General features: G+C 42.3%; 1 protein-coding gene across 10 annotated transcripts in view; it reads right to left on the bottom strand.

Moving 5' to 3' along the window:
- LOC139423173 (transcriptional regulator Erg-like) overlaps positions 1–24,859 on the bottom strand; it is a 94,740-nt gene that overhangs the window by 11,690 nt on the left and 58,191 nt on the right. For all 10 annotated transcript variants that reach the window (XR_011635808.1, XR_011635809.1, XM_071174886.1 and 7 more), the window contains 2 exons: positions 14,022–14,239; positions 1,895–2,049 (listed from right to left, as the gene is read on the bottom strand). Coding sequence is in view for 8 of the 10 variants with exons in the window: in XM_071174886.1 (XP_071030987.1) it covers positions 1,895–2,049; positions 14,022–14,239 (373 nt within the window). In the remaining 2 variants the exon portion in view is untranslated. The remainder of the gene's footprint in view (positions 1–1,894; positions 2,050–14,021; positions 14,240–24,859) is intronic.

Genomic DNA, 24,859 nt, shown 5'->3' with positions numbered 1-24,859 from the left:
AACAGGACTGACTCATTTGATGCATTGAGTCTTTTGGGGATTTTCAATTAGGTAAATGCAGATGGGCAACCCCATGCTTTAGCCTATTATTTAAAGCCGATGTGTCGCATCAGATTTGCCTGACAACTCAAACGGAATTCTTCCGCTGCTCTATCTTTTGCAACATACTTCAGTCTGAGACTGCCATCGTTGAAGTTGTTTGTGGTGAGGTCAAAATGTGGGGTATAGCACAAAACAAGTATCAAATCCAATGACAAACTTTCAAATAACCGCTTTACCCACAAGTGTTCTGACTCTGGCACAACACATCCGTTTCTGGGACCAATCAGAACGGTTAGAATGTGTTTGCGTTCTAGAAATCGCCGGGGAGGTACTCAGATACAGACTCATTGCGGAGAAGAAACAAACGTACGTGGGCGTTTGGCTGGAGCAAGGAGTGTGGGTAGCAAGACAAGCATCAGTTGGGCTACAGGTTATAATGTTTTAAAAGGGAAAATTATATTTCAGATGGTGTCAACATCATTTAGTTTTGGAGTATAATGCCTTTATTAAAAGTAACCAGAGTGACCTTCTCACAACACAATATTGTCCTATATGGCAGAGATTGTGGGTCGAGGACGGGGGGGCGGGGGTTGAGGCTTCTTAAAATGCCCTAAGGGATGCATTGTGCATCATATAGGAACAGCTCTGTATGTATTTGAAGTTGAGATTATCTCCCCAAGTCCCTATACCAAAATATCAGGAATGTGTTTCCTATACGTAGAGCAGAAAAGCCAGTTGAATGATGACCTCCCATTATATTCCATGAAGCAGTGTGTGCCTATTGTCCTCCTCTAACTAAACAGCAAAAACAGGATGTTCTTAACATGCCGTGTCATTGTCCTTGTCAGCTTCAGTTGAAGAGGAAGTTGCGCTACCCCAGAAAAACTGTGATGCACAACCCCCAGATAGAGAATACAGTGCTGCGTGCCCTCAATGGACAGGTTTTTCTGTGGGGAAATTACTAAAAAAGTTACTCTATGGTGATTTTCCATTGGAAACATTTCTGTGACAAAGGCTAACATGGAGCATGATCTAGTGTGATCTTTGGTTTACCGGATGGAGGATGGAGAATGATCTAGTGTGATCTTTGGTTTGCGCTTCATGTAATTCATAAAAGTGTAGTCCTCAAAACCCTGATGCACATAGGCCAGGAATAGAACATGTATACGTCTAGAGACTATGCATTGTCGATCTCTGACTTTAAATCAAAGAAAAACCTTAGTATGTCAATTTCATTCTGGAAAATATCTACATTCATCTCATTTCAAAGATTTTGGCTTTATTTGGCTGCTTTACAGTCTTATGTGTGTTCCAGTCCGGATTCAGGTATTGTATTCTAGGTGTGTGAATGGGGAAATTATAATAATACCTTTCTCCAGTTTGGCAGGGACTCACAGCCCCCTCCTTCACCCTAATCCTTACTCCACCCCTTTGGACCAGAACCATAGGAAATGGTCTAGACAATGAACAGCACACTCGGCAACAAAATGCTGGAGCTTCTGTGCTGCAGATCACAGGAAGTCTCTCCTTGTGACAGATGAATGCACTGTACGTGAGAGACATGAGGTCCCCTTATCAAAGGCAGTGAGTGACCACATACTGGACCTGACTGACTGGGACTGGTATTGAAGGCTTCTTTAACCAGAGATGGCAACGTCCTGCTTCTCATTCCAAAGTGGGTCCTCTTAAGCTATGTTTACATGTGCATATTGATTATCATCTCAATTGAAGACAGGTGAGTCAACCCAATGTAATTGAGCAGATCCAACTAAGAGCTTCAGCTGTCTATAGAAAAGTGTTCTGGTGTTCAGATCACTGTGGTGTAATTTGGGGTGTTGACCTGATCTGTTACCTGCGGGAACGATGACGCGGCGCTCGTTGGTGGTCATGTTGGGGGGAGCGATGAGCTTGTCCTCCAGGTAGCTGCTGTATGTGACGGGGGCAGCGCCCTCACCTCCGCTGGACAATTTTCTGTTCTTCCCCACACTGCAGTCATCAGGAGAGTTCCTGTCGGGACAGAACACAGAGTGATGAGGTCAGTCAAAAAGAGGTGGAGTCACCCATATATGGGCAGAGTCAATCCCAGAGGGGTGAAATCAACCACCCTTGCAATGCTCATCAAGAATTAGAATTAGAATAACTTTATTTTTCCAGTGAAGGAACTTCTTGTTTGGAGTGGTTCAAAAAGACTAAAGTTACAACAAAAAACACAGACATATCAGGCATCGCAGTAGACCCACTAGGCACAAATCATAGTCTCACCAGACATTCTAGCCTGAGGACAAAGTTACACAAATAACAAACATCTAGGACAGTACAATACAATATTGTGAACATTCATGCGTATTAGCCAGGTCTTCCGTTGGTTAGCGATCTCAGGCTACCAAAACCAAAGGGTTTTGATTGCTGATATTGTAGCAGTCTCAGATAATCAGACTCGCCGTCCATTCATCACACTCACGGCAGCATTCTCTGAGACCTAAGCCCTAAATGATAACACTACATTAGAACATCTGTTAATCAACTGTTTGTTAACCATTAGTAAACTGTTTGTTGATGATTATTTATTATCTGTTGTTCATGTATTTATCACATGCATTCATGTTTACACAAAAATCTCCCCATAACAATGCTAGCATGTGCCTCAATGCCCAAACAGAGGAGACAGTGTAATTGTGATTTCAACTCTCCTCCCACCACAGACTGCGGAACAAAGCAGTCTCAGATTTTTCATCTATACCAGCTATGGCTGCAACCTATGCCCCGCAGCTCTCCTGAAGCCACATAAAAAGAGAGGGATCTCCACTAAAATAAAGTAGAGGGGAGGGAGTAGTGCCAGAGGCCATGGACCCCATAAATGACCCCATTCCAAATTACTCTTCTCCCCTTATTATAGCTGCTGATTCCCCCAGGGCGCGGTCAACAGATGGGACAGATTACCCATGGAATGTCACATAAATTCATATCAACCTCCCTTGGCCAAGATATTAACAATTTTGGGATCATTTATTGGAATCAAAGTCATGTGTCAACCAACTGTTGGCCTCTACCGACCCAGCCTTGATGGAGAGGCTGCCCTGCCACGGGTACAGGCCAGATGCATGTGATTTGGGAATAGCTGTTTCAAAGTTTTAAAAAAACACAAAAGTGATTTATTGTCAGATCTGTTGTTAGAGGGATTTTTTAATCCAGTCTTATTTCAATAGCGTGAACGCTAATGATTAATGTTAGTCCTAAAATTTACAGTAACTATTCTACGGCACTATCATCGAGAGAGGTTTTATACTTATTCTCAGGATTTAACTGCCTGTAGTGCTGGTAGTCCCAAAGACTGTCCATTGACAACATGTTGGTGTCCATTTCTTTTGATCCAGTTTCCAGATTGGAATGTTAACATGAGACTTTCAACTGAAATTACCACATTGCTGCTGCAACATAGACCGCCTTAAATACCTTCTGTTTTTTTCACTTGGCAGAAATGCGGCCTCCCAAAGGGGGTCTCTCTTACATATGTCCATAAACGTTAGCAACTAGGCTGCAGACACTAAAGTCAATGGGGTTCAGAGTGTCAACATATAAAAAAATCAGGTGAATGCTTCACTACAAATATTTCAGGTGGAAGAAAATGGTCACTTTCAGACAAATAGCATAACCTGAGTGATTGCCTTCCCAGAATATGGAACTCTCATCATTAGGGAATCCATCATTAAGCCATAAGGATGTCATATCTGGATCTATGAGTTGAACAAGAGGTGAGAGATGTCCAAGGTGTGACTTGGGACTAAAAAGTCCCTCGAAATTCGCCTGATTGAAAAACATTTTAACAAAAACAAAATATAATATCATATTTGTTTAACAGAAACAAAATATAATATCATATTGGGGAGTATTAGGAGTGAAGTTTCAAGTTGTTGCAAAAGAACGCCTGATACTAAACTTGGCCATAATAAAACTTCCCATACGAAAATGAATTCAGATGGCCCAAATTATTATAAAACGTACCCACCCATTCTATCGCAGCCATGTTTTCACAATTAAATAAGCCTAAAACAATTAGTTTTATAGAACATTTGCACACAAATCATACTTCACATGCATTCCCAAAATGTAACGCACATAGCCCATACTTCAAGATTTCTAATCATATTTCATATCAGTCAATGCAGCATTTTTTCCAACTGGAGAGGTAGACAACCAAATTGTCTGTCTGTGATCAATTTACACTTGATTGAGTTTAACACTTTGGGCAGAAGATCATACTGCTGCAGCCTTCCCCTAATTAATTGTGAAAGTAGGCCTATCTGCAGTGGCATGTATTCATGAATGCCATGAGAAGCCAGGCTTCACCAAATATTTGACCAATAAAAAATAAAAAATGTCTGTGTTTTCGTCTGTGTTTTCATAATTTTACTTCAATTTGCAAATCATCCGAGTGAGGGAAACAACTCCCTTGTCTCAGTACGTGTAGCCCAAGTATCTCATGCAGTCTGGAACAAAAGAGTATGGCATGTTGCCGCTGTAGCATTTGATTGATTGATGCCAGCAAGTATTTGGCCTCACTTGATAAAAACAATTGCAATCAGTGATGAGCTGAGGTCAACTGTGGGTTGTTCTGGAGCAGCAAAACACCCCCCCACGGGAGGCCAGTATGAAAATAGATTCACACCAACCAAATCACATCCTGAGCAAAACGTCATCATTGTCAGAAAAATGTGTTTGTTTCTGGTCTGCCTGTGTTGATGTCCTGCAGTAGCTAGGGTACTAAATTCTGTAGTATACTGTAAAATAAAGTAAACTCCCATTGCCATCAATTCAATTTGCTAACATGCAATCATTGGAAGATAAAATTGATGACCTACAATTACGATTATCCTACCAACGGGACATTAAGAACTGTAATATCTTATGTTTCACCGAGTCGTGGCTGCACGACGACACGGACAATATAGAGCTGGAGGGATTTTCAATGCCCCCGGCAGAACAGAAAAGCTACGTCTGGTAAGAAAAGGGGTGGGGGTGTGTGTCTTTGTGTCAATATGAGCTGGTGCGCAATGTATAATATTAAAGACGTCTCAAGGTATTGCTTGCCTAAGGTAGAGTACCTTATGATAAACTGTAGACCACACTATCTACCAAGAGAGTTCTCATCTATATTATTCGTAGCCATCTATTTATCACCACAGACCGATACTGGCACTAAGACCTCACTCAACCAACTCTATAAGGCCATAAGCAAATAAGAAAATGCTCACCCAGAAGTGGCGCTAGTGGCCGGGGACTGTAATGCAGGCACACTTAAATCAGTTTTACCAAATCTTTACCAGCATGTCACATGTGCAACCAGAGGGGAAAACAACTCTAGACCACCTTTACTCCACACACAGATGCATACAAAGCTCTCCCCGCCCTCCAAACTACCTGCCCTCCAGGACACCTGCGCCACCCGATGTCACAGGAAGGCCATAAAGATCATCAAGGACAACAACCACCCGAGCCACTGCCTGTTCACCCCGCTATCATCCAGAAGGCGAGTTCAGTACAGGTGCATCAAAGCAGGGACCGAGAGACTGAAAAACAGCTTCTATCTCAAGGCCATCAGACTGTTAAACAGCCACCACTAACATTGAGTGGCTGCTGCCAAACTACTGACTCAACTCCAGCCACTTTAATAATGGAGATTGATGGAAATTGATGTAAAAATGTATCACTAGCCATTTAGCGTTTGACTAGTAACCGGAAGGTTGCAAGTTCAAACCCCCGAGCTGACAAGGTACAAATCTGTCGTTCTGCCCCTGAACAGGCAGTTCAGTTCAGTTCTGTTCCTAGGCCGTCATTGAAAATAAGAAGTTGTTCTTAACTGACTTGCCTAGTAAAATAAAACAAATAAAAAATAAAAATGACTCATGTATATACTGTACTCTATACCATCTACTGCCTATGCTGTTCTGTACCATCACTCATTCATATATCTTTATGTACATATTCTTTATCCCTTTACACTTGTGTGTATGAGATAGTAGTTGTGGAATTGTTAGGTTAGATTACTCGTTGGTTATTACTGCATTGTCGGAACTAGAAGCAGAAGCATTTCGCTACACTCGCATTAACATCTGCTAACCATGTGTATGTGACAAATACAATACCATTTTTTTTTACATTTTTTTTTTGAAATCTGACCATAATTCTATACTCCTGATTCCTGCTTACAAGTAAAAACTAAAGCAGGAAGTACCAGTGACTCGTTCAATACGGAAGTGGTCAGATGACACGGATGCTATGCTACAGGACTGTTTTGCTAGCCCAGACTGGAATATGTCCCCGGGATTCATCCAATGGCAGTGAGGAGTATACCACCTCAGTCATCGGCTTCATCAATGACTTCGTCCCCACAGCGACCGTACCTACATATCCCAACCAGAAGCCTTGGATTACAGGCAACATCCACATCGAGCTAAAGGTTCGAGCTGCAGCTTTCAAGGAGCGGGACACTAATCCAGACGCCAATAAGATATCCCGCTATACCCACAGACGAACAATCAAACAATCAAAGCGTCAATACAGGATTAAGATTGAATCTTACTACACCGGGTCTGATGCTCGTCAGATGTGCTATTAGATAACTATTACGGACTACAAAAGAAAACCCAGACGCGAGCTGCCCAGTGGAGCGAGGCAAGCAACACTGAAGCATGCACAAGAGCACCAGCTGTTCTGGATGACTGTGTGATAACGCTCTCGGTAGCCGATGTGAGCAAGACCTTTAAAGAGGTCAACATTCACAAAGCCGCGGGGCCAGATGGATGACCAGGACGTGCACTCGGACCAACTCGCAAGTGTCTTCACTGACATTTTCAACCTCTCCCTGATTGAGTCTGTGATACCTACATATTTCAAGCAGACCACCATAGTCCCTGTGCCCAAGGAAGCAAAGGTAACCTGCCTAAATGATTACCGCCCCGTAGCACTCATGTCGGTAGTCATTAAGTGCTTTGAAAAGCTAGCCATGGCTCACATCAACATCATACTCTAGACACACTCCAATTTGCATACCGCCCCAACAGATCCACAGATGATGCAATCTCAATCGCACTCCACACTGCCCTTTCCCACCTGGACAAAAGGAACATGCTGTTCATTGACTACAGCTCAGCGTTAAACACCATAGAGCCCACGAAGCTCATCATTAAGCTAAGGACCCTAGGACTAAACACCTCCCTCTGCAACTGGATTCTGGACTTCCTGACGGGCTGCCCCCAGGCGGTAACACATATGCCACGCTGATCCTCAACACTGGGGCCCCTCAGGGGTGTGTACTTAGTCCCCTCCTGTACTCCCTGTTCACCCATGGCCCCATTTGTGCTGCTGCTACTTGCTGTTTATTATCTATGCATACCTACCTACCTACTTGTACCAATTACCTCTAACCCACACTGACTCGGTACCAGTACCCCCTGTATATGGCCTCGTTACTGTTATGTTACTGATATTATGTTACTTATGATACTTTTTATGATTTTTTTTACTTTAGTTTACCAAATAAATATTTCCTTAACTCTTCTTGAGTTGCACTGCTGGTTAAGGGCTTGTAAGTAAGCATTTCACGGTAAGGTCTACACTGTTGGTTAAGGGCTTGTAAGTAAGCATTTCACGTTAAGGTCTACACTTGTTGTATTCGGCGCAGTATTTTTATTTTTTTACCCCTTTTTCGTGGTATCCAATAGTTTTTTAGTAGCTACTATCTTGTCTCATCGCTACAACTCCCGTACAGGCTCGGAAGAGACGAAGGTTGAAAGTCATGCACGGTTGAAACACTGTGCACCTGGCAACCTTGGTTAGCGCGCACTGCGCCCAGCCCGCCACAGGAGTCGTTGGTGCACGATGAGACAAGGACATCCCTACCGGCCAAGCCCTCCCTAACCCGGACGACGCTAGGCCAATTGTGCATCACCCCACGGACCTTCAGGTCGTGGCCGGTTACGACAGAGCCTGGGCGCGAACCCAGAGTCTCTGATGGCACAGCTGGCGCTGCAGTACAGCGCCCTTAACCACTGCGCCACCCGGGAGGCTTTACTACAGTATTTATACTATAGTTAACTGTAAATATTACAGTATACTACAGTAAATACTACAGTTTTCACTGTAGTGTTTTTCAGATTTTAGTCCACAAAACACTACTGTGAATATTACAGTATTTATACCATAGTATACTATAGTATGTTTTCACGTAGGCAGCGCACTTTCTCTATTGCCTCCCACCCAATATGAGTTACCATCAGAGGGGACTTTAAACTACTGTCCACAGGGCCCAGACACATGCTAAAACACATTTAACCCTCTCTATCACTTTATAGAGAGAGAGACAGAGAGAGATATAAGAAAGAGGGTGATCTAGATAGAGTGTGTGAGAGAGAGCAAGAGAGACAAAGAAAAAGAACAAACAATCCAAGGCAAACCTAGTGTAGAAGAGTGCAGGCATCCCATCGGCCCTGTCTTGAATCTAACATTGTTCATTCTTCCACAGGTTTGGGTCGGCTATTTAATCTGCCAAGAGGTTGGGCTCCTGGGCCCACTTCACTTCCCATAAACCCTGCTGCTGCTCACTGAGGGTACTAGAATGGGGGAGCAATGGAGGGGGTCATGGGAGTGGTGGTCCACACACCCATTAAATCCAGATAATGAGGGTTGTCTCAGGACCCCCGCTAGCCCCCACATCAACATTCCCCGCAATAATTTCCATCGCTGAGGCTATCTGTCACCCAGCTGTACCCTTACACCTCCCATTTCGAAGCCATAACTCAGGCCGAAGAACCCCACTGCCATTGCATGTAACGGGATCTTTAAAATGATCCACTCTAGAAACTGGACCAAACTCCTGGGATGCTTTGGAACACTCCGGGTTGAGCTTTGGGTCCTCAGATGCACACACACACATGCACACCTTCACACAGACATACGGGTGTACACACACATGCACCACACACGCATGCGAGCACACACACACAGCTCTCGGCGTGCAAACACCTGCAATGTTCCTCCCTCCAAACACACACATGCTGTATCTTTATTTGGTGTTGCAGTAGGCCTCCTTCTAGTAACCTAATGAATACAGGGGAGGATGGTGGTGTGTGCAGGAGAAGCAGTGCTGTCTAAGTGTTGATCTCTGCTGTAAATCTTCTTCTGATCCCTGACTCGTCATTAATTGGAACAATCTTTCCCGTGTCTCACCGCCAGATAAATAAGGCACTCTGCCGGGGTGTCTGTGGAGATTCCTGCTCCAAGGATTGGGGATGGCTGTGTAGGGATGGGAGGGATTAATGGATGGATGGAGGGGGGGTTCTTGCGCGTGTGATACGTTATAAATATTACTGCCGGCCCTTTTTTTGGAGGGGTACAGCTGTTTTGAGTTTGGGATTCAAACAGCAGCAACTCTGTCTTGGATTGGGATTCAGGCGGCTCTGCCTGTTGTATTTTTCCCTCTGCTTCCTTCCCTCCTCTGAAAACGTCATTCAAGTTCCTCTTCTGTTTGGCAAGTAGTCCGGCTGCTGACTGTCACTGTGTAGGCCAAGCAAGACTCTTTACTATTGAAGGGCGGCTTTGGGTTTAAACAATAGACGTTCCTTTAACTAACTCTACACTACCGCATTACATTTTCTGCCCCCGTAATTCAAAATATTTACACTGTGAGTTTCGATTTCAGGCCGCAGCGACCCGCCTGTTTAAAGAACATTCATAGAAATGCAGACAATAGACAGGAAATAAAGGCCACAGGCAGTGCGGCTGCAGCACAGTGCACAGTGGACCCCAGGGTGTAGCACGGTGACCCTTAGGAAGAGGTGGTTCTTTGTTACTACACCCCTTGTAATGCTAGCACTCTCCAGAGCATACAGGATATGGGCCAGACATATCCTACGGTATCATGTAGCTCAGTTGGATTACACTGTCCAGACAGATAAGTATGTGTTAGGGTAGAACCTTAGGCAAGCCATCCTTCAAACTAAATGATATATAATTTGCATGTAAGTGGGATCTTAGTTAGCAGATTGTAACAAGCTAATGTGATGCTCCATTAGCAGTTACAGGATAGGTACTGTTTGGCGTAGCACAGAGAATTTTTCACCAACATTAACTTGGATACTATCTTCATTCTTGATTTGGCCAAACATGTGTCTTCTAAAATGTCCATGTCCAGTTGCATGGGGTTTGTTTTGAATTAATTAAATTGAGAAAATGCTCCTAAAAAAAAACAGTTTCCGGTGAGACCTAGTACCATGAAAAAACAGCTAACTGGAGCTCATCTGAGCGGTCGGCCTGCTATTAACTTCTGCTCACTACAGTGTTGTCCGGTTAGAACACCATGTTGAGGCCCATTACTGTCTTAATTGTCACTACCACACACACACACACACATGCTGACACAGCTGCTTCCATTGAAGGCTTTTAAATAGATGTGGTTCTACAAAAGGCGGAGTAAACTATCATTAGAATCCATGCAGAGAAATACACAATAATATAGGCCTACACCATTGTAATAATATACAAAGTCTACATGCAAGTGAAGGAGATGCATAAACATAATGCATTATATTATACCTACAAATGACTGCTGTAATATAGCATGCAATACATGGATGGATATGTGACCCGATTCAGGAAACTAGGCATATGTCACAAGTCACGACTTCACAGGAGAGCCGTTTGAACGTTAAAAAAATATTATTTTATCAAAATTCGATATTTGGCAGAAATGCCTTCTCGAACATATGAATTTTCATGTGACTTAATAACAAATGTGTATGCCATCTGTAAATATGAATAAAATTGTTAAATTACGAGCCTTGTTCCTTGTTGGTTAAGCCACAGAAAAAGTCGGCAACTTTCCCAATAATGAGTGGGCTGGACATGCTGAGAGATGATTTCGGATTTGTCTGCCATATAGAGGGCTTCTGTTTATTTGAGCTAGTCAGTCCGTGTTGGTAATCCTGCCAAACCCAGTTTACCTGAAATGTATTGTGTAGTGGAGCTGCATAAGTGTTGCCCTTCACTTTCTGGACGATCAAGTTTAGAATTCAGTGGAATTAGAGTATGATAGCTAAAGAGATGGAGAAAACACCTGTCTCCAGATTACATCTTCAAACTAAGGGCAACCGGGTAGCCTAGTGGTTAGAGCATTGGACTAGTAACCGGAAGGTTGCAAATTCAAACCCCCGAGCTGACATGGTACAAATCTGTCGTTCTGCCCCTGAACAGGCAGTTAACCCACTGTTCCTAGGCCGTCATTGATAATAAGAATTTGTTCTTAACTGACTTGCCTAGTTAAATAAAGGTAAAATAAAAAATAAAAAAAACATGGTATGGCATTCCTGACAGGGAGACATGTCCATCATGCATGATGATGTATACAGGTAAGATGGTATAATGTTAGCTAGCTACATTTTCAGATATTACACGTTTCTAATTCTGACAGAAAGTGGTATCATTTCAAGCTAAAGTGTACTGTTAGCTAGCTAGCTAATGTTAGCTGGCTGGCTCCCTAGCTGATGTTATTATTTGTATCCCAGAGCCATTTGCTTTTCTAGTTAGACCCTAATGTTAGCTAGCTAACATTGAACCTAGTAGGTTAGCTCCCAGCACTGTGGCATTGTTGACACTGTGTTCATTGTTGTTTATCTAGCTAACCTTACCTGGCTGGCTGGCTCGTTAGCTAACGTTACGTGACGTAAAACGAGATGGGTGGGTCAAAAGCTTAAGAGGGTGTGAACGATGCTGAATGGGTGTAGACAAAAAAAAAGCTATTCACTAGATACCAAAACAGATACCAAAAGTTGATCAACTTTCAAAGCAGAATTACTTTCCCATTGTTCCTCGAATGCAGTGTATGAAATACCATTTTGTAGCTCTGAGTCTCCACTTTTATCCAATATAAAAACCACCATTTTAAATGTTGCTACATAAGACCAAATCCAAGTGGTGAGTCACATATTTACACATCATAAGAAATAACCATGTGACAGAAAGAGAGAAATGGAAGACCTAAGGCCATTAAAGCATGGTTCGCTCTATGGCCTGGCTACAGATCTTATATAAGGCAATTAGTTACTGTGCATGTGCTGGCGCGCGAGAGCAGGCTGGAAAGTTCCTTTTAATAACAGTAGCAAATAATGCTAAATAAATCACTGTGGTAGCATGTGATAAACACTTATAATATAAAGCTCTTTAGCAACACTCAATAGGTAGAAATGCAATTGCCTACTGATAATATGGCAATACAAAGACATTAATGAATAACAATAGCACTAGCATTAGCTACAAGATAACCTTAACAAACTTCACTCTCAAACACCCGAAACCTAGCAAATAGGCCTAGTCCTGCAGCGGTCAGACATTACACAGACCTATACATATTTCACAACACTTAGATGTTCAATGGATGCACAAAACTTCAAGATAGGAAAACAGCATGTTGGAGTCTGTCATTACACAATACTTGCTCTTTTCGAGATGGCAGGTGAACATGCTCTAACTTGAGGTGTGCGGGCGAAGCCGGAATGCGTCCAAGCACTCTGATTGGCTGGATGAACAGAAGTGTGAAGGGTATTGACAGGGCTGCAGGCCAATCAGATGGAGGGGGCCGGCCTTTTGTACAGCCTCCCTTGGATTTCTTTGGAAATCCACAAAACTTAAAAGACCTCAGTGGGAGGCTTAGTCCTGAAAGGTCATAGTCCTATCCTGCAGGACAGGCGAGGCAGATGGGCAGAGCAGTGACTGGACCAGATAAGTGAGCATCTGGCTGAACTAGAAGGGCAGCTGATTGATACTGTCACTTTAGAGGACCATGTGGGGTGCCGGCAAAGGTACACGTAAGGGCTTAGGGGCCGCCCCGTGAGGGAGGTGCACAGAGGCTCAGAAACAGTTCTGGGCCGCCCCATGGACCCTCTAAGTCAGCAGTGCAGGAGGCTGGCCATAGCTAGAGGCGGTGGCTCACCTACTGCAGTAAAGGAATGCAATCCTGAGCAGAGAACTTCTAGCCTAGCTCTAGTATAGGCGACTGGTTGCCGGCTGAGGCTGGAGGCTGTGAACTGGCTAGGGGAAAGGACTGCACACCTAGAGAAGCAGATAACTCTGAGCCTAGCGAGACGGAAGACACAGGGCCAGGAGCTAGGGCAGGAGGTGTGGTGTGTAGCACTGGGGGAGCTGACTGTTTACTGACTGAGGCTGACTCTAATTTGAGATGTGCGGAGCGGAGCCCTGGAGTGCATCCAAGCACCCTGATTGGTTGGCTGAACAGAGGTGTGAAGGGTGATTGACAGGGTTACAGGCCAATCGGATTGAGTCGGCCGGCCTTTTGTACTGCTCCATTCATAAAATGAATACATTTCTTGCTCCATGAAGTAATCCAACAATGTGTTTACCGCCATCTTGTCAATTTAAAATCTATCACTGATTGAGACAGGTGAGTGCCATAATGACATGACTTTGGGTCAGACCCACCTGTCTCAATCAATGAGAGACGAAATAGACAAGATGGTAGTGTATACATTGTTGTATTACTTCATGGTAAATTGTATTTATTTATTTTAATACGGAGCATTTATTTAATTCAAAAGAACCACCTGCAACTGGACACGGACATTTTGTTTGGCCGAATCAAGAATGAAGACAGTATCTCCAAGTTAAGGTTGGCCAAATATTCTCTGTGCTAAGCCAAAACAGTAACGGTTAATGGATCTGTCATGTAAAGCAGGTCTTTTGTATTGGCTCACTGAGCAGATATTTCTGCAGTTGCTCGGAACTCCTGATATTTTACTAAAAAAACACTTTCTTCAATGACTTGACCAAACAGACTCATAAGTAAATAGTTAGGTTTCAAACAAATTAAATGTTAATACAATTTGAAATATCTATCCAAAGAAACTATTAGTTTCGCATTAAACCAACATGAAAGTCAATGTAGAAGTAAAGTTAATGGTGGACTGCTGTACCTTTTGACATTGACCTGTCCACTGTTGCACTCCATCTTGATGGTGACGCGGGCGGGTGGCTGGGACAGCCAGTCCTGCTGGTGCACCCTGGGGCTCATCTTGGCCGTCTGGCCGTACTCGCTGGCCGACGCTGCCGTCATCTCCGCCTTGGCGTGGTGGGGAGTTCCGTAGGCACACTCAAACAGCGACTGGTCCTCACTCACCACTGACAACGCTTCCTGTACGCAGAAAGAAAAAACACAGACACATCCCTCTTAGATCTCCATTACAATCAAAGCTTCATTAACTTGGTTTACAATCAACTGGTTCAGATTCATTAAGTGTGGATTTTGCCATTAACCAAGTACAATTGATTGATTTGGGATCCTAGGGGCTCTGCAAACATTACAGGTAATGTGTGACCAGTCTGTGATTTAAACAGTAAGCTCTACACACATAATGTGGTGGATATAATAGTAGATTGCAGTCTGATGAATACCTCCTTGTGCGCTCATTGTTTTGTTGGTAAAATGGCAGACAGAATGACCCCTGGAAAGTGCACCTGAAAACTAGGCCCCCTAATTATGGAGAGATTACCATGGCCAGTAAAAGTGTTCTAGTTTCACTCACATCTACCTGGGTTGAATTAGAGCACAGCACAGAAGTATACGTTATGATTAAACCAGCAGGGTGTCTACTAGTCCTTATAATACATAAAGTTCCCATTATACATTAATAATATCCACAAATGATCGAGAACATGGGCAAAGAGCACCAATATTAACCAACCTGACCCTCTTAACTTAGCCTCCAAATGCTAACTCTAGTAACCACTAACATTTCAGAGGCATTATGTCAAACCTTTCGTCTTCCTCATAGGACAATAGCTACATCTTGGCATCACAAAGCTGAGGTAACATTCACCCAGAGCCAACCAGATGTGGATAGGCCTCCTTAAGAGTCTGGCTTCTTCCAAGGTAACTTCCTGTTCTTTCTTTTGAGGTGCCCCTGCTGGCCACTGTCGCCCAATGACTGCTTTAGGGGGTTTACACTTCTGACTTCACATTAAGTAGTCTGCACCAACGGAATTGAATTCAGTATGAATTTAATTAAACTTTTCAAGCTATCATAAATGTTCCAAATCTCCAAAGACTCTCCCCCGATTTAGCTATGAAAATAACTCAAGGCAAAGCAGGATAGTGTGGTAATGCACTGACACAGATTGAGAGAGAATCAGGTTTTGTGCCCAGGTATTTTTTAGGCTATTGGGTTTGGTAAGGACATAGAGAGGATATTCTGTATTCATCTCATACACTTTGACTGGTACAACTGCAGAGGAGTTTCAGTATACCGCTCCATATTTTTACAGACTGACAGAGACAGCGAAAGCATGTCAGGAGACCACAGTCCTGCTAATATCTCATCACTGGGTATCCTCCCTGAAATCACAATGGTGTCAAGGTCTCACTCATGTCCCCATACGTCCTTGGACGCATCTTGCTCCAAGAAAGATTGAATCACATCCAGTCCAAAACACAAACCATTGGAAAAGGCCTGCCTAGAATATAACAAATCTGTTTACAGTGCACAGTAAATCTTTAGGATTTTTTTCCACATTCAAAGATTAAATGCACGTTTTATCTATCTATCATAAATGTTGATTTGTCTACTGTTTATATTTCAAAGTTCTCCCTGTTTCTTCCCGTCCATAACAAATCAATGGGACCCCACAGTTACCAAGTCCATTAAACACCTATGACTAACACAAGCATACACCTTTTCCCACAAATGCCATGACGTAGCAACCTGTCTCTAATTTTCCCAGTATTGTTGTTACATTCCTTTTGCCAAAACACTGTATTTTGGTTACATATACCAGAGTCCCACCGTTTCCTTAGTTCCTTCCTCTGTGCTCCTTAGCTCTCCTTAACCTGCCCTTCCTCTCTCTCTATTGCCGAAGGAGTGCCCCTTGAACATCTCGGAGTAAGTGACCCGCCCTGATCTGGTGACAGGTCTAGAACCTGGCCAGGAAAAGGAAGCCTTCTCGGAAAGCAGATTATTCTAGTGGGGACTGGTCTTCCCTGATATGTCAGCTGCAAACCACATTACAGAGCAGAGCAGGCCAGGCACATTGACCCTCACCTGAGAGAGGAAGGAGAGAGGGGGGCAGAGAGGGAGAGAGAGATGGAAAGGGATAGGAACATAGAAAGAGAGAAAGAAAAACAGAGAAAGAGGATCCAGTGGTTAGAGATAGAGGACAGCAGAGCATGATATACACGAGGTGACCCCAGCCAGCATGAACAAGGGGCACACACACACACAGCTTTTGTTCATCCAACACAAACAGAACAAAACCAAATCCACTCACAGCTTACAGTATGTTCAGCCATTATCCTATGTAAAAGACTATAAAGCCAGGAACCAACCAAAAAGCAACCAACTGACAGGCTAACTGAGAGATCCGTCATCATTCACAGCTGGGATTTTTGATAAACTTGTGGAATAAAACCAATTAGTGGCATTTTAATGCAGTCAGTTTACATTGTGTCTGGGAAACAAGTTATGGAAAACACTGGAAAGTAGTTATTGGAAAATATTTGGCCGTCATCAAGACAACAGGAATATGTGAGAAAACTAAACTAGTGGAGAGCACAACAGCACAAGAGTCTGTCTTGCCCAAAACTCAGTACAGTGCATTCCTCTATGGCCCATTATCCCTCTTCTGAGGAAAGTGAGAGATTGTTTCACAACCTTAGTGTCCCGGGCCAAAGAAAATGAACACCGAATTAGCCAGGGAAGAAACAGGCTGCTCTAAGCCCAGTGTTCCAACTGAACACTGAATCCACCAGAAAATAATTTATATAATGTATACATTCAGGGAGGTCCTCTGTGGTAGCATGTAGTGGAGTTCCACGGGCTGACACTCAAATGGGCAGCAACATGGCCTTCTGGGTAGGGAAATGAGCTTGTGACCAGAGGGCAGCTGGTTAAAATCAGAACTTGAGCCCCTCCAAGGCATTTATAGTAAATTATCCTCCATAAATATTGAGCTTTATAAGTGGAAAATTGGTGTAGTACACTGTTAATTTCACTTCATATAATGCTGTGCAAATCACATTTAGTAACAGTCAAAATAATGTTAGCCTGAGCTGCTTTACAGTACTTTTTGGTGGCCATTTTGTCATAAAACATTCCTTCCAAAACCTGTCCCTTTAGCTCCAGTGTCTCCTGGGTAATTCTGACCATATAAAGTAACATACAGAGACATAGCCACAGTGTTTTAGTCCCTCAAGTCATGTAGTCCCTCTCAATGAGGCAATTGGACTCATTCATGCAGAATGTCCCAGGAAGCCTTCCCAATGAGATATGGTGTGGTGTGGCTGCTCACAGGAAGCTCCCCTTCTCCCAGCATTTCCTGCATTGAAAGTTCCTGATAGTGCAAGAAGGGTATCAGGAGGTGGGGAGTGCACAAGAGGAAGTGCTCGTCCATCGGCATTTTGATTGTGGCTGAAAGACTTGAAACACTAATGGATTCGATGGGTGGATGAAGAGAGGGAGAAATAGAGAGGAAAGGGGAGGGAGTACCTCCTACCATTTTAACACAGCAGGTCATTGGGCAGTCAACCTTGCCGTAACGTCAGTAGTGCAGGTTAAGGCCTCACACTTCCCCCTCCTGCGATCGGGCGCATCAGTGATGTAGTGGAGGGTATATGCCGTATACACGCTTAGTTTTCAGTGGGCATTGGGTATACCCACTTCCTAATCCCCACGTTGCATATCAAAATAGTGTAGTGGAGGTATACGCTGTATAGATCACAATATTTAGCCTAACATTTTAACTATTATTTCCTTACATTTTAGGAGCATAAATGTGCACCCGGCAGTAGGCCTACACGCAAATGTTCCAAAATAATGATGCTAATGATAGGCCTAACCTAGGGCTGTTGCGGTGACCGTATTACCGCCACACGGTGGTCACAAGTCATGAAGGCAGTCAAATTCAACGTGACCATTTAGTCAAGGTAATTAGGCTTCTCTGATGCTGCTGATAGTCATTAGTAGCCTACCAAACTTGCTAACTGCCTGGTACTCAGCACTCGACTGTCCCTCTAATCACTCTGACATCAATGCAAATGTATTCGAACATCGAAAACAGAGTGATGGCCTCTATTGATCCCATCAGCTTTCTATAGGCTAGGCCTGCTATATTTATTTCTCAACTTTCATAATATTAAGCACATCGCTTATCTTTACAACAGAAGTATAGCCTACCTGACTGGCAAAGGAAAAGTGTCCTCCATTTGCTGTTTAAGTGCATAGATGACATGTATTTTTTCCCCTTACCCTGTTTCGAGATGATAATGGTCCATTCAAAACAAATTTCACACATATATTATTTTGTATTTGTAAAGACAAGATTGAATCAAGAATAGTCTGATGGGTGACAATATTAGCCTATCACAATTATATATTATCACTTGTGAATTATGCCCAGAGTAAATCAAGAAACAATATCTTTTTTTTGCTACTTTGTCTAATCATTGTTGCACACCTCATGTACGCCACACTCTGGGCTAAGGGCACAATGGCTGCAAAGGGCATGGATTTCTTTGTGTGCATTACGGCCACATAAAGGGGATGCCGCCAGGAAATTCGAGGCATTAGCAAGTGCTTGTCAAATTGAGAGACGAATGAAGTGTGTACAGCCTGCGCAAAAATACAAACCCAGAGCTCATGCCTTTCAAGCGCCTTTTTTCAAATCATCATTAGAGTCTCATCAAGCAGCCTTACAACGTATTAAAAATCAAAACATATAGCCCAACATTTGTAGAACAACTAAAGTTACATGAATAACTCTAAATTACGCATACATGAGTACCTATTTCTTTGTTAACCACTCAACACAGAATGTTTGGAGAAAATATCATTTCTATTTTATTCAGCTTTGTTTAATTGTTTTCTTCATATTATAAAATAATATAAATTAATGCCACAGAATCGTAAGCAAATCTTGTCTGCTAAATGAGCTAGTGTAGCCCACAGCCATTTGGCATAGCCAGATAAGGACCTAACATAAAGAATATATAATTCTGTTCTTCTGAAATAGACTACGTTTTCTTTACATCATGTTTATTTAGACCTGTCTAAAATAAATAATGTATTTATTGTGAAGATGTAGGCTATATTACATGGATTTATTAGACTTTTCAAAATATAGACGTTCCAAAGGTCTGCATCAGTGACTTGTAGGCTATGTGTGGAAGCTAGGAGATGCTAAATGGGTTTATGTTAATAAACGGTCAATTACCGTGAGACCGACAGTTATTTGCTTGAAAATAACCACCTGACGAAATTTTGTGACCGCCACAGCCCTAGCCTAACCATCTTCTGTTAGATGGAAAGGCTTTCCCAAAAACCTAACTTAAAAGTTAACTAGCTTCAAAATAGCCTATGCTTTTAACTAGCTGTTTCATGATTTTGATACTCTCTTGTGAAGTCTATGATTTTTTACTAGATTTCCTGTAGTTGTTCATGTTGTCTGTCTGTAATTGTGTAATGACTTAGTGCTGCCTATCTTGGCCAGGACGCTCTTGAAAAAGAGATTTCAAATCTCAAATCTCCCTGGATAAATAAAGGTTAAATAAAAAATAAATAAAAAATGCATACCTGGCAGAATAATATCATGATTATTTGCGTCAATCAAGGAACAATACAATGTCAAATGCAGGTAGCCTAGTCAAATAATTGACATCCAATTACATTAACCGTTACTCTCTCGCAGGAATTCCACTAACGGTCCGTATGTAGCCAAACGTAGCTGCTGCTCATTCCGTTTGCTCGAAAATTGATAAATGGTTAAAAAAAGTAAGGCCTGTGTCCATAGAGACACATACCAGTTCTACAGGTAGTACTGCTACCACTACCAGCAGTAGTGCACCTGTCGACGACACAAGTTGTTCTGCTTCCATGAACACATCCAATGCTAGCATCAGTAATTTTACATTTGTTGTTAGCCCAGCTAGCATGGACACTGACAGTTGTGAATCTGATGCAGCAGAAGAGCTACTGCCCCCTTACCCGGGAAAGCACTGAACAACAGACAGGGACGTTGGACCATCGAAGAGGCGCAAATATGATGACTACATTAATTTGGGGTTCACTTATATTGGGAGTAGTGCATTTCCTCAGCCACAGTGTGTTATATGTGATAAAGTACTATCTCACAACTTGATGAAACCTTCAATCTTCAGCAGACATTTAGAAACAAAACATGCCAATTTGAAAAATAAGCCCTAGGAGTTTTTGAGCGAGAATTAAGACGACCTTCGAGTAGTAAGACATGTATAAAAGCAACAGATACCATTAATAAGAAGGGGGCTAGAAGTGTCTTATATGGTGAGCTACCGAGTGGCTAGGACAGGCAAGCCCCATACTATTGTGGAGGACTTCATTCTTCCTGCTGCCGCGGATATGAATGGGACAATGCTTGGGGAAAAGGCCAAAAAGAACTACACAGACAATTCCTTCATCAAACAACACTGTTTCATGATGCATCAGTGACATGCCAGGAGATGTTTTGAAACAATTATTGCTTTGCATACAAGACAGTGAATTATATGTTTTACAGCTGGATGAGTCAACAGACTCATGGGCCTTGCACAGCTCCTGGTATATGTCTGTTACGTTTATTGGGGGTTAATTAAGGAAGACATCTTTTTCTGCAAACCACTGGAAACCAGGACAACAGGAGAGGATATTTTTAAAGTACTGGACGGCTTTGTGACATCAAATTGACGTTGGTGTTCAAGATTTGTTGGTTGATTTGTTGGTATCTGGACTATCTGGACTGATGGCGCAAAAGCCATGACAGGGAGACATAGTGGAGTGGTAACGTGTGTGCAAGCAGTTGCTCCCAACGCCACTTGGGTACACTGCAGCATCCACCGAGAGGCTCTTGCTGCCAAGGGAATGCCTGACAGCTTGATAGACGTTTTGGACACTAGAGTGAAAATGGTTAACTTTGTTAAAACTGTTTCAATAGTGATGCCCTTTGCAACCACGTACCTATGTGAGAGTGGATTCTCGGCCCTCACTAGCATGAAAACTAAATACAGGCACAGACCTGTGTGTGGACAGACCTTCCCATTAACCCGTGGTGAGTTATTCACAATTTTCAATGAACAAATAAGGTTTTATATGTAAGATGGTTAAATAAAGAGCAAAATTACTGATTTTATTATATTATTATTTGTGCCCGGGTCCTATAAGAGCTCTTTGTAACTTCCCACGAGCCGGGTTGTGACAAAAACTCACAATCATTCTTATGTTTAATAAATGTATTGTAGTGTGTGTGTGGCAGGCTTACAATGAGGGTAGAAAACAACATTTGAGAGTGCACTGACCCTGGTACGCAGCTGGAGGTTGAGTGTTTGAAGGGGTACGGGACTATAAAAAGTTTGGGAATCACTGCTCTACACTATACTTGCTTGTTTTCTCACATAAACTGAAATTATGCGAACTATTAGAATCTTAGCACCCAGGAAATGGCAGCGCGATTTCTGCATATTGTTATGGACTTAGAAGATCAAATGTTGTTGTTTTTCTATTAAAAAAAGTGTGACTTTGAGGGCAAACCTATGAATTTCTGACTCTGTTGACAGCCTCATTTATCTATTTCAATAGTAGGCATACTATTAGCCTACTTGCACAGTACAGCTTGGGTTGGCCTGACTATGAAAGACCAATACGGGAATGATAATGTTATGTAATTCAGAGTGTATGTCACTGTTTCTCATATCATTTTTTTAAAAGGGCTCCTTTCCTTTGCCGGGTGGGCCCTTTAAAAAAAAAAATGTGAGTACACCCACATCTCCAGGCACCACTACACCACTGGGGGGCACCCATTCTGGATGTTGTTTTAGCAGCCCTCACCCTGATTCCACCAAAAATGGTGGATGAATGAAGATGTCCCAATCAGGCTGCTTAACATTGAAAATACATGTCAGTTCCGGTCTAATTAACAAGGTGACTGTCCCATAGGCACCAGTGCCTTAGCAGCTGTGTCTGGTCTGCTTAGTTCATTGACTGTACATGAACCCTACTATAACTTGACAGAGACAAACCTTACTAGTCCAAAACACAAGATCCATTCTTCTTAAAACAGGAAGATCTCCTGTGTTACATTTCCACAAAAGCCATTTCCCTAGCATAGAAAAGCAGTATGGTCTGTACATTACTGCTGGAAAGAGTGTTTTGTTTCAGAACAGAATTAATGTTGTTGCATCGTTGATGTCCTATGATGAATAATTTTCAGAGGTCTTGATTTGGCAGTAACACATGTTATGGAGAAAGAGACGGAGCTGTTGCGTGTGGTACAGGCTACTTGTGATGTGTGAAACTATAATACAGTGTGAAACTTGGCTGTGGCCCACAATAAGCTTGGAAAGCTGCAGTTTGAAAAATTATGCATTTATTTTCATAGTGACAAAGTTTGGCCACAGCCTCAGACACAAAGCCACAGTGCTACAGAGATTGGTTAGCCACAACTTCCTGTATTCCCCTCTGGTATGTGCATTGCACACACACATACAAGTCATCTGCATTGTTTGTCTCAGTTCTGTCCGCAGGCGGGCATGATAAGCTGTTTTGTTTGTGTCCTGATATCTTGATGTGGTTGACTCAATGAATCTTGTACAATGTATGAAGTTAGTTCTTATTTATTTTTGTACATTTAGGACTAAAGAAGTGGCTATGGACCGACACATTTTTTTGAACCATTTTTCTTTTTTTTCCTTTTCAAACAATAACAACCATGCAAAGTTAACAGGTAGGTCTACCATGAACATTTCTGATTGGTTCGGGATACGATCTGTTATCTGAATGATACAAAAAATGTCCCTCCCAAAATGTTCCCTTATGTTCTGTGAACATTTCTTACTAGCTGTGTACTACATACATACTAGAAGTCCCAACTCACTGGCCTCAGAAAAAAACACTGTTTAAGACTATAGACTGTCCACGAAGGTTGGGTGGTATATACTGTATATACCGTATCCTGGGGTATTTCGAAATACCCTAGGTATGATTTTCCAATAGTGTCAATACGTTTTTAAAAATTATTATATATATTTATATATATATATATCTTTTATACTTTTTAAATAAATATCTGCAGTTAAGTTGTGCACTAGATAATAGATCAAGCAGATCGCGTTCATTATTTTGCCTGTTAGATAACTAGATAACTATGAAGCTGCACCATTGAGAGCATCCTGACTGGTTGCATCACTGCCTGGTATGGCAACTGCTTGACCTCCGACCGCAAGGCACTACAGAGGGTAGTGCGTACGGACCAGTACATTCACTGGGACCAAGCTTCCTGCCATCCAGGACCTCTATACCAGGCGGTGTCAGAGGAAGGCCCTAAAAATTGCCAAAGACTCCAGCCACCCTAGTCATAGACTGTTCTCTCTGCTACCGCACGGCAAACGGTACCGGAGCGCCAAGTCTAGGTCCAAAAGGCTTCTTAACAGCTTCTACCCCCAAGCCATAAGACTCCTGAACAACTAATCAAATATCTACCCGGACTATTTACATTGACCCCCCCACCCCCACCACCATTTTTAACACTGCTACTACTTTCTGTTTATTATCTATGCATAGACACTTTACCTACATGTACATATTACATGAATTACCTTGACTAACCTGTGCCCCCACACATTGACTCTGTACCGGTAACCCTGTATATAGCCTCGTTGCTGTTATTTTATTGTTGCTCTTTAATTATTTGTTATTTTTCTAGTTTCTACTTTTATTTTTTCATTATCTTAACACTTATTTATCTTTAAACTGCATGGTTGGTTATGGGCTTGTAAGTAAACTGTAAGGTGTACAACACCTGTTGTATTCGGCACATCTGACAAATACAATTTGATTTGATTGGAATCTTTTTTATTGCAATCCATAAAATATGATGTATCTCCATGAGTTACAAACCAGAAGAAGCGTTGATAACTGGAATGAACCCTGCCAAAGTTAACAGGGGGAGGTCGACGACAAAGCAGCCTGCTTTAGAACTGTTTTAACAATGTTTTAACATTTCTAAATCAGTTCCACACAAAGCCAGCCAAAGCACCAAGGAGTTTATAAACAGCAGTCACACTCCTTTCTCCCTGGGACCTCAACTGAACCGCAGAACCAGTGCCACAATATAACAGGTCACAAAGGAACAAGCTCCCTCTCCAAACATTTGGATTCTACTCCCAAACTGCAACTGTTTACATCCAATGCCAGCAAGACAGCTGATTATGTAATTATTGCTTCCCTGCTTTGGTTTTATTGTTCACACTGTGTTTAGGATCAGGTTGTAAACATCTTTGTGCTGACACTGGCAGATGCACTAGAGAGTGGAAAGCTTAGATGCCGTGTTTAATTAGGTTTCCAGGTGACTTAAACTCCCTAGCCAGTTTGTTCAGTATGTGGGTGAGACACCAATTGCTGCTTTCCTCATCTGTCCATTGTCTTATAGGTCTTCTTACAGTAACTAAACAAAGCTAGTTACTTGATAGACTAGGATAGCCATATCAAAGTATTAACTATTTACTACTGCAGTATTTACAACTATTTACAATTAATTTAGATGTTAGCATTAATGCAACAATAGCATGACAAAGTCTTCAAAAAATGTAAACCTCCAATAATTTTCAGTTTCTTCAGAACAGGATTACATTTTTCAGTTCAAAGCATCATTTTCTTAGATGGTTCTTTTTACAAACACCACAGATTTTGAAAATATTTGTATGAAAATTTGCAAATCTCAGAAAACATAGAACATATCAAACTGCATGACTTCCCTG

Source organism: Oncorhynchus clarkii, chromosome 12 (assembly GCF_045791955.1).
Source record: "Oncorhynchus clarkii lewisi isolate Uvic-CL-2024 chromosome 12, UVic_Ocla_1.0, whole genome shotgun sequence".
In the NCBI taxonomy this organism is placed as follows: domain Eukaryota; kingdom Metazoa; phylum Chordata; class Actinopteri; order Salmoniformes; family Salmonidae; genus Oncorhynchus; species Oncorhynchus clarkii.
This window is presented reverse-complemented; position numbering and strand designations above follow the sequence as displayed.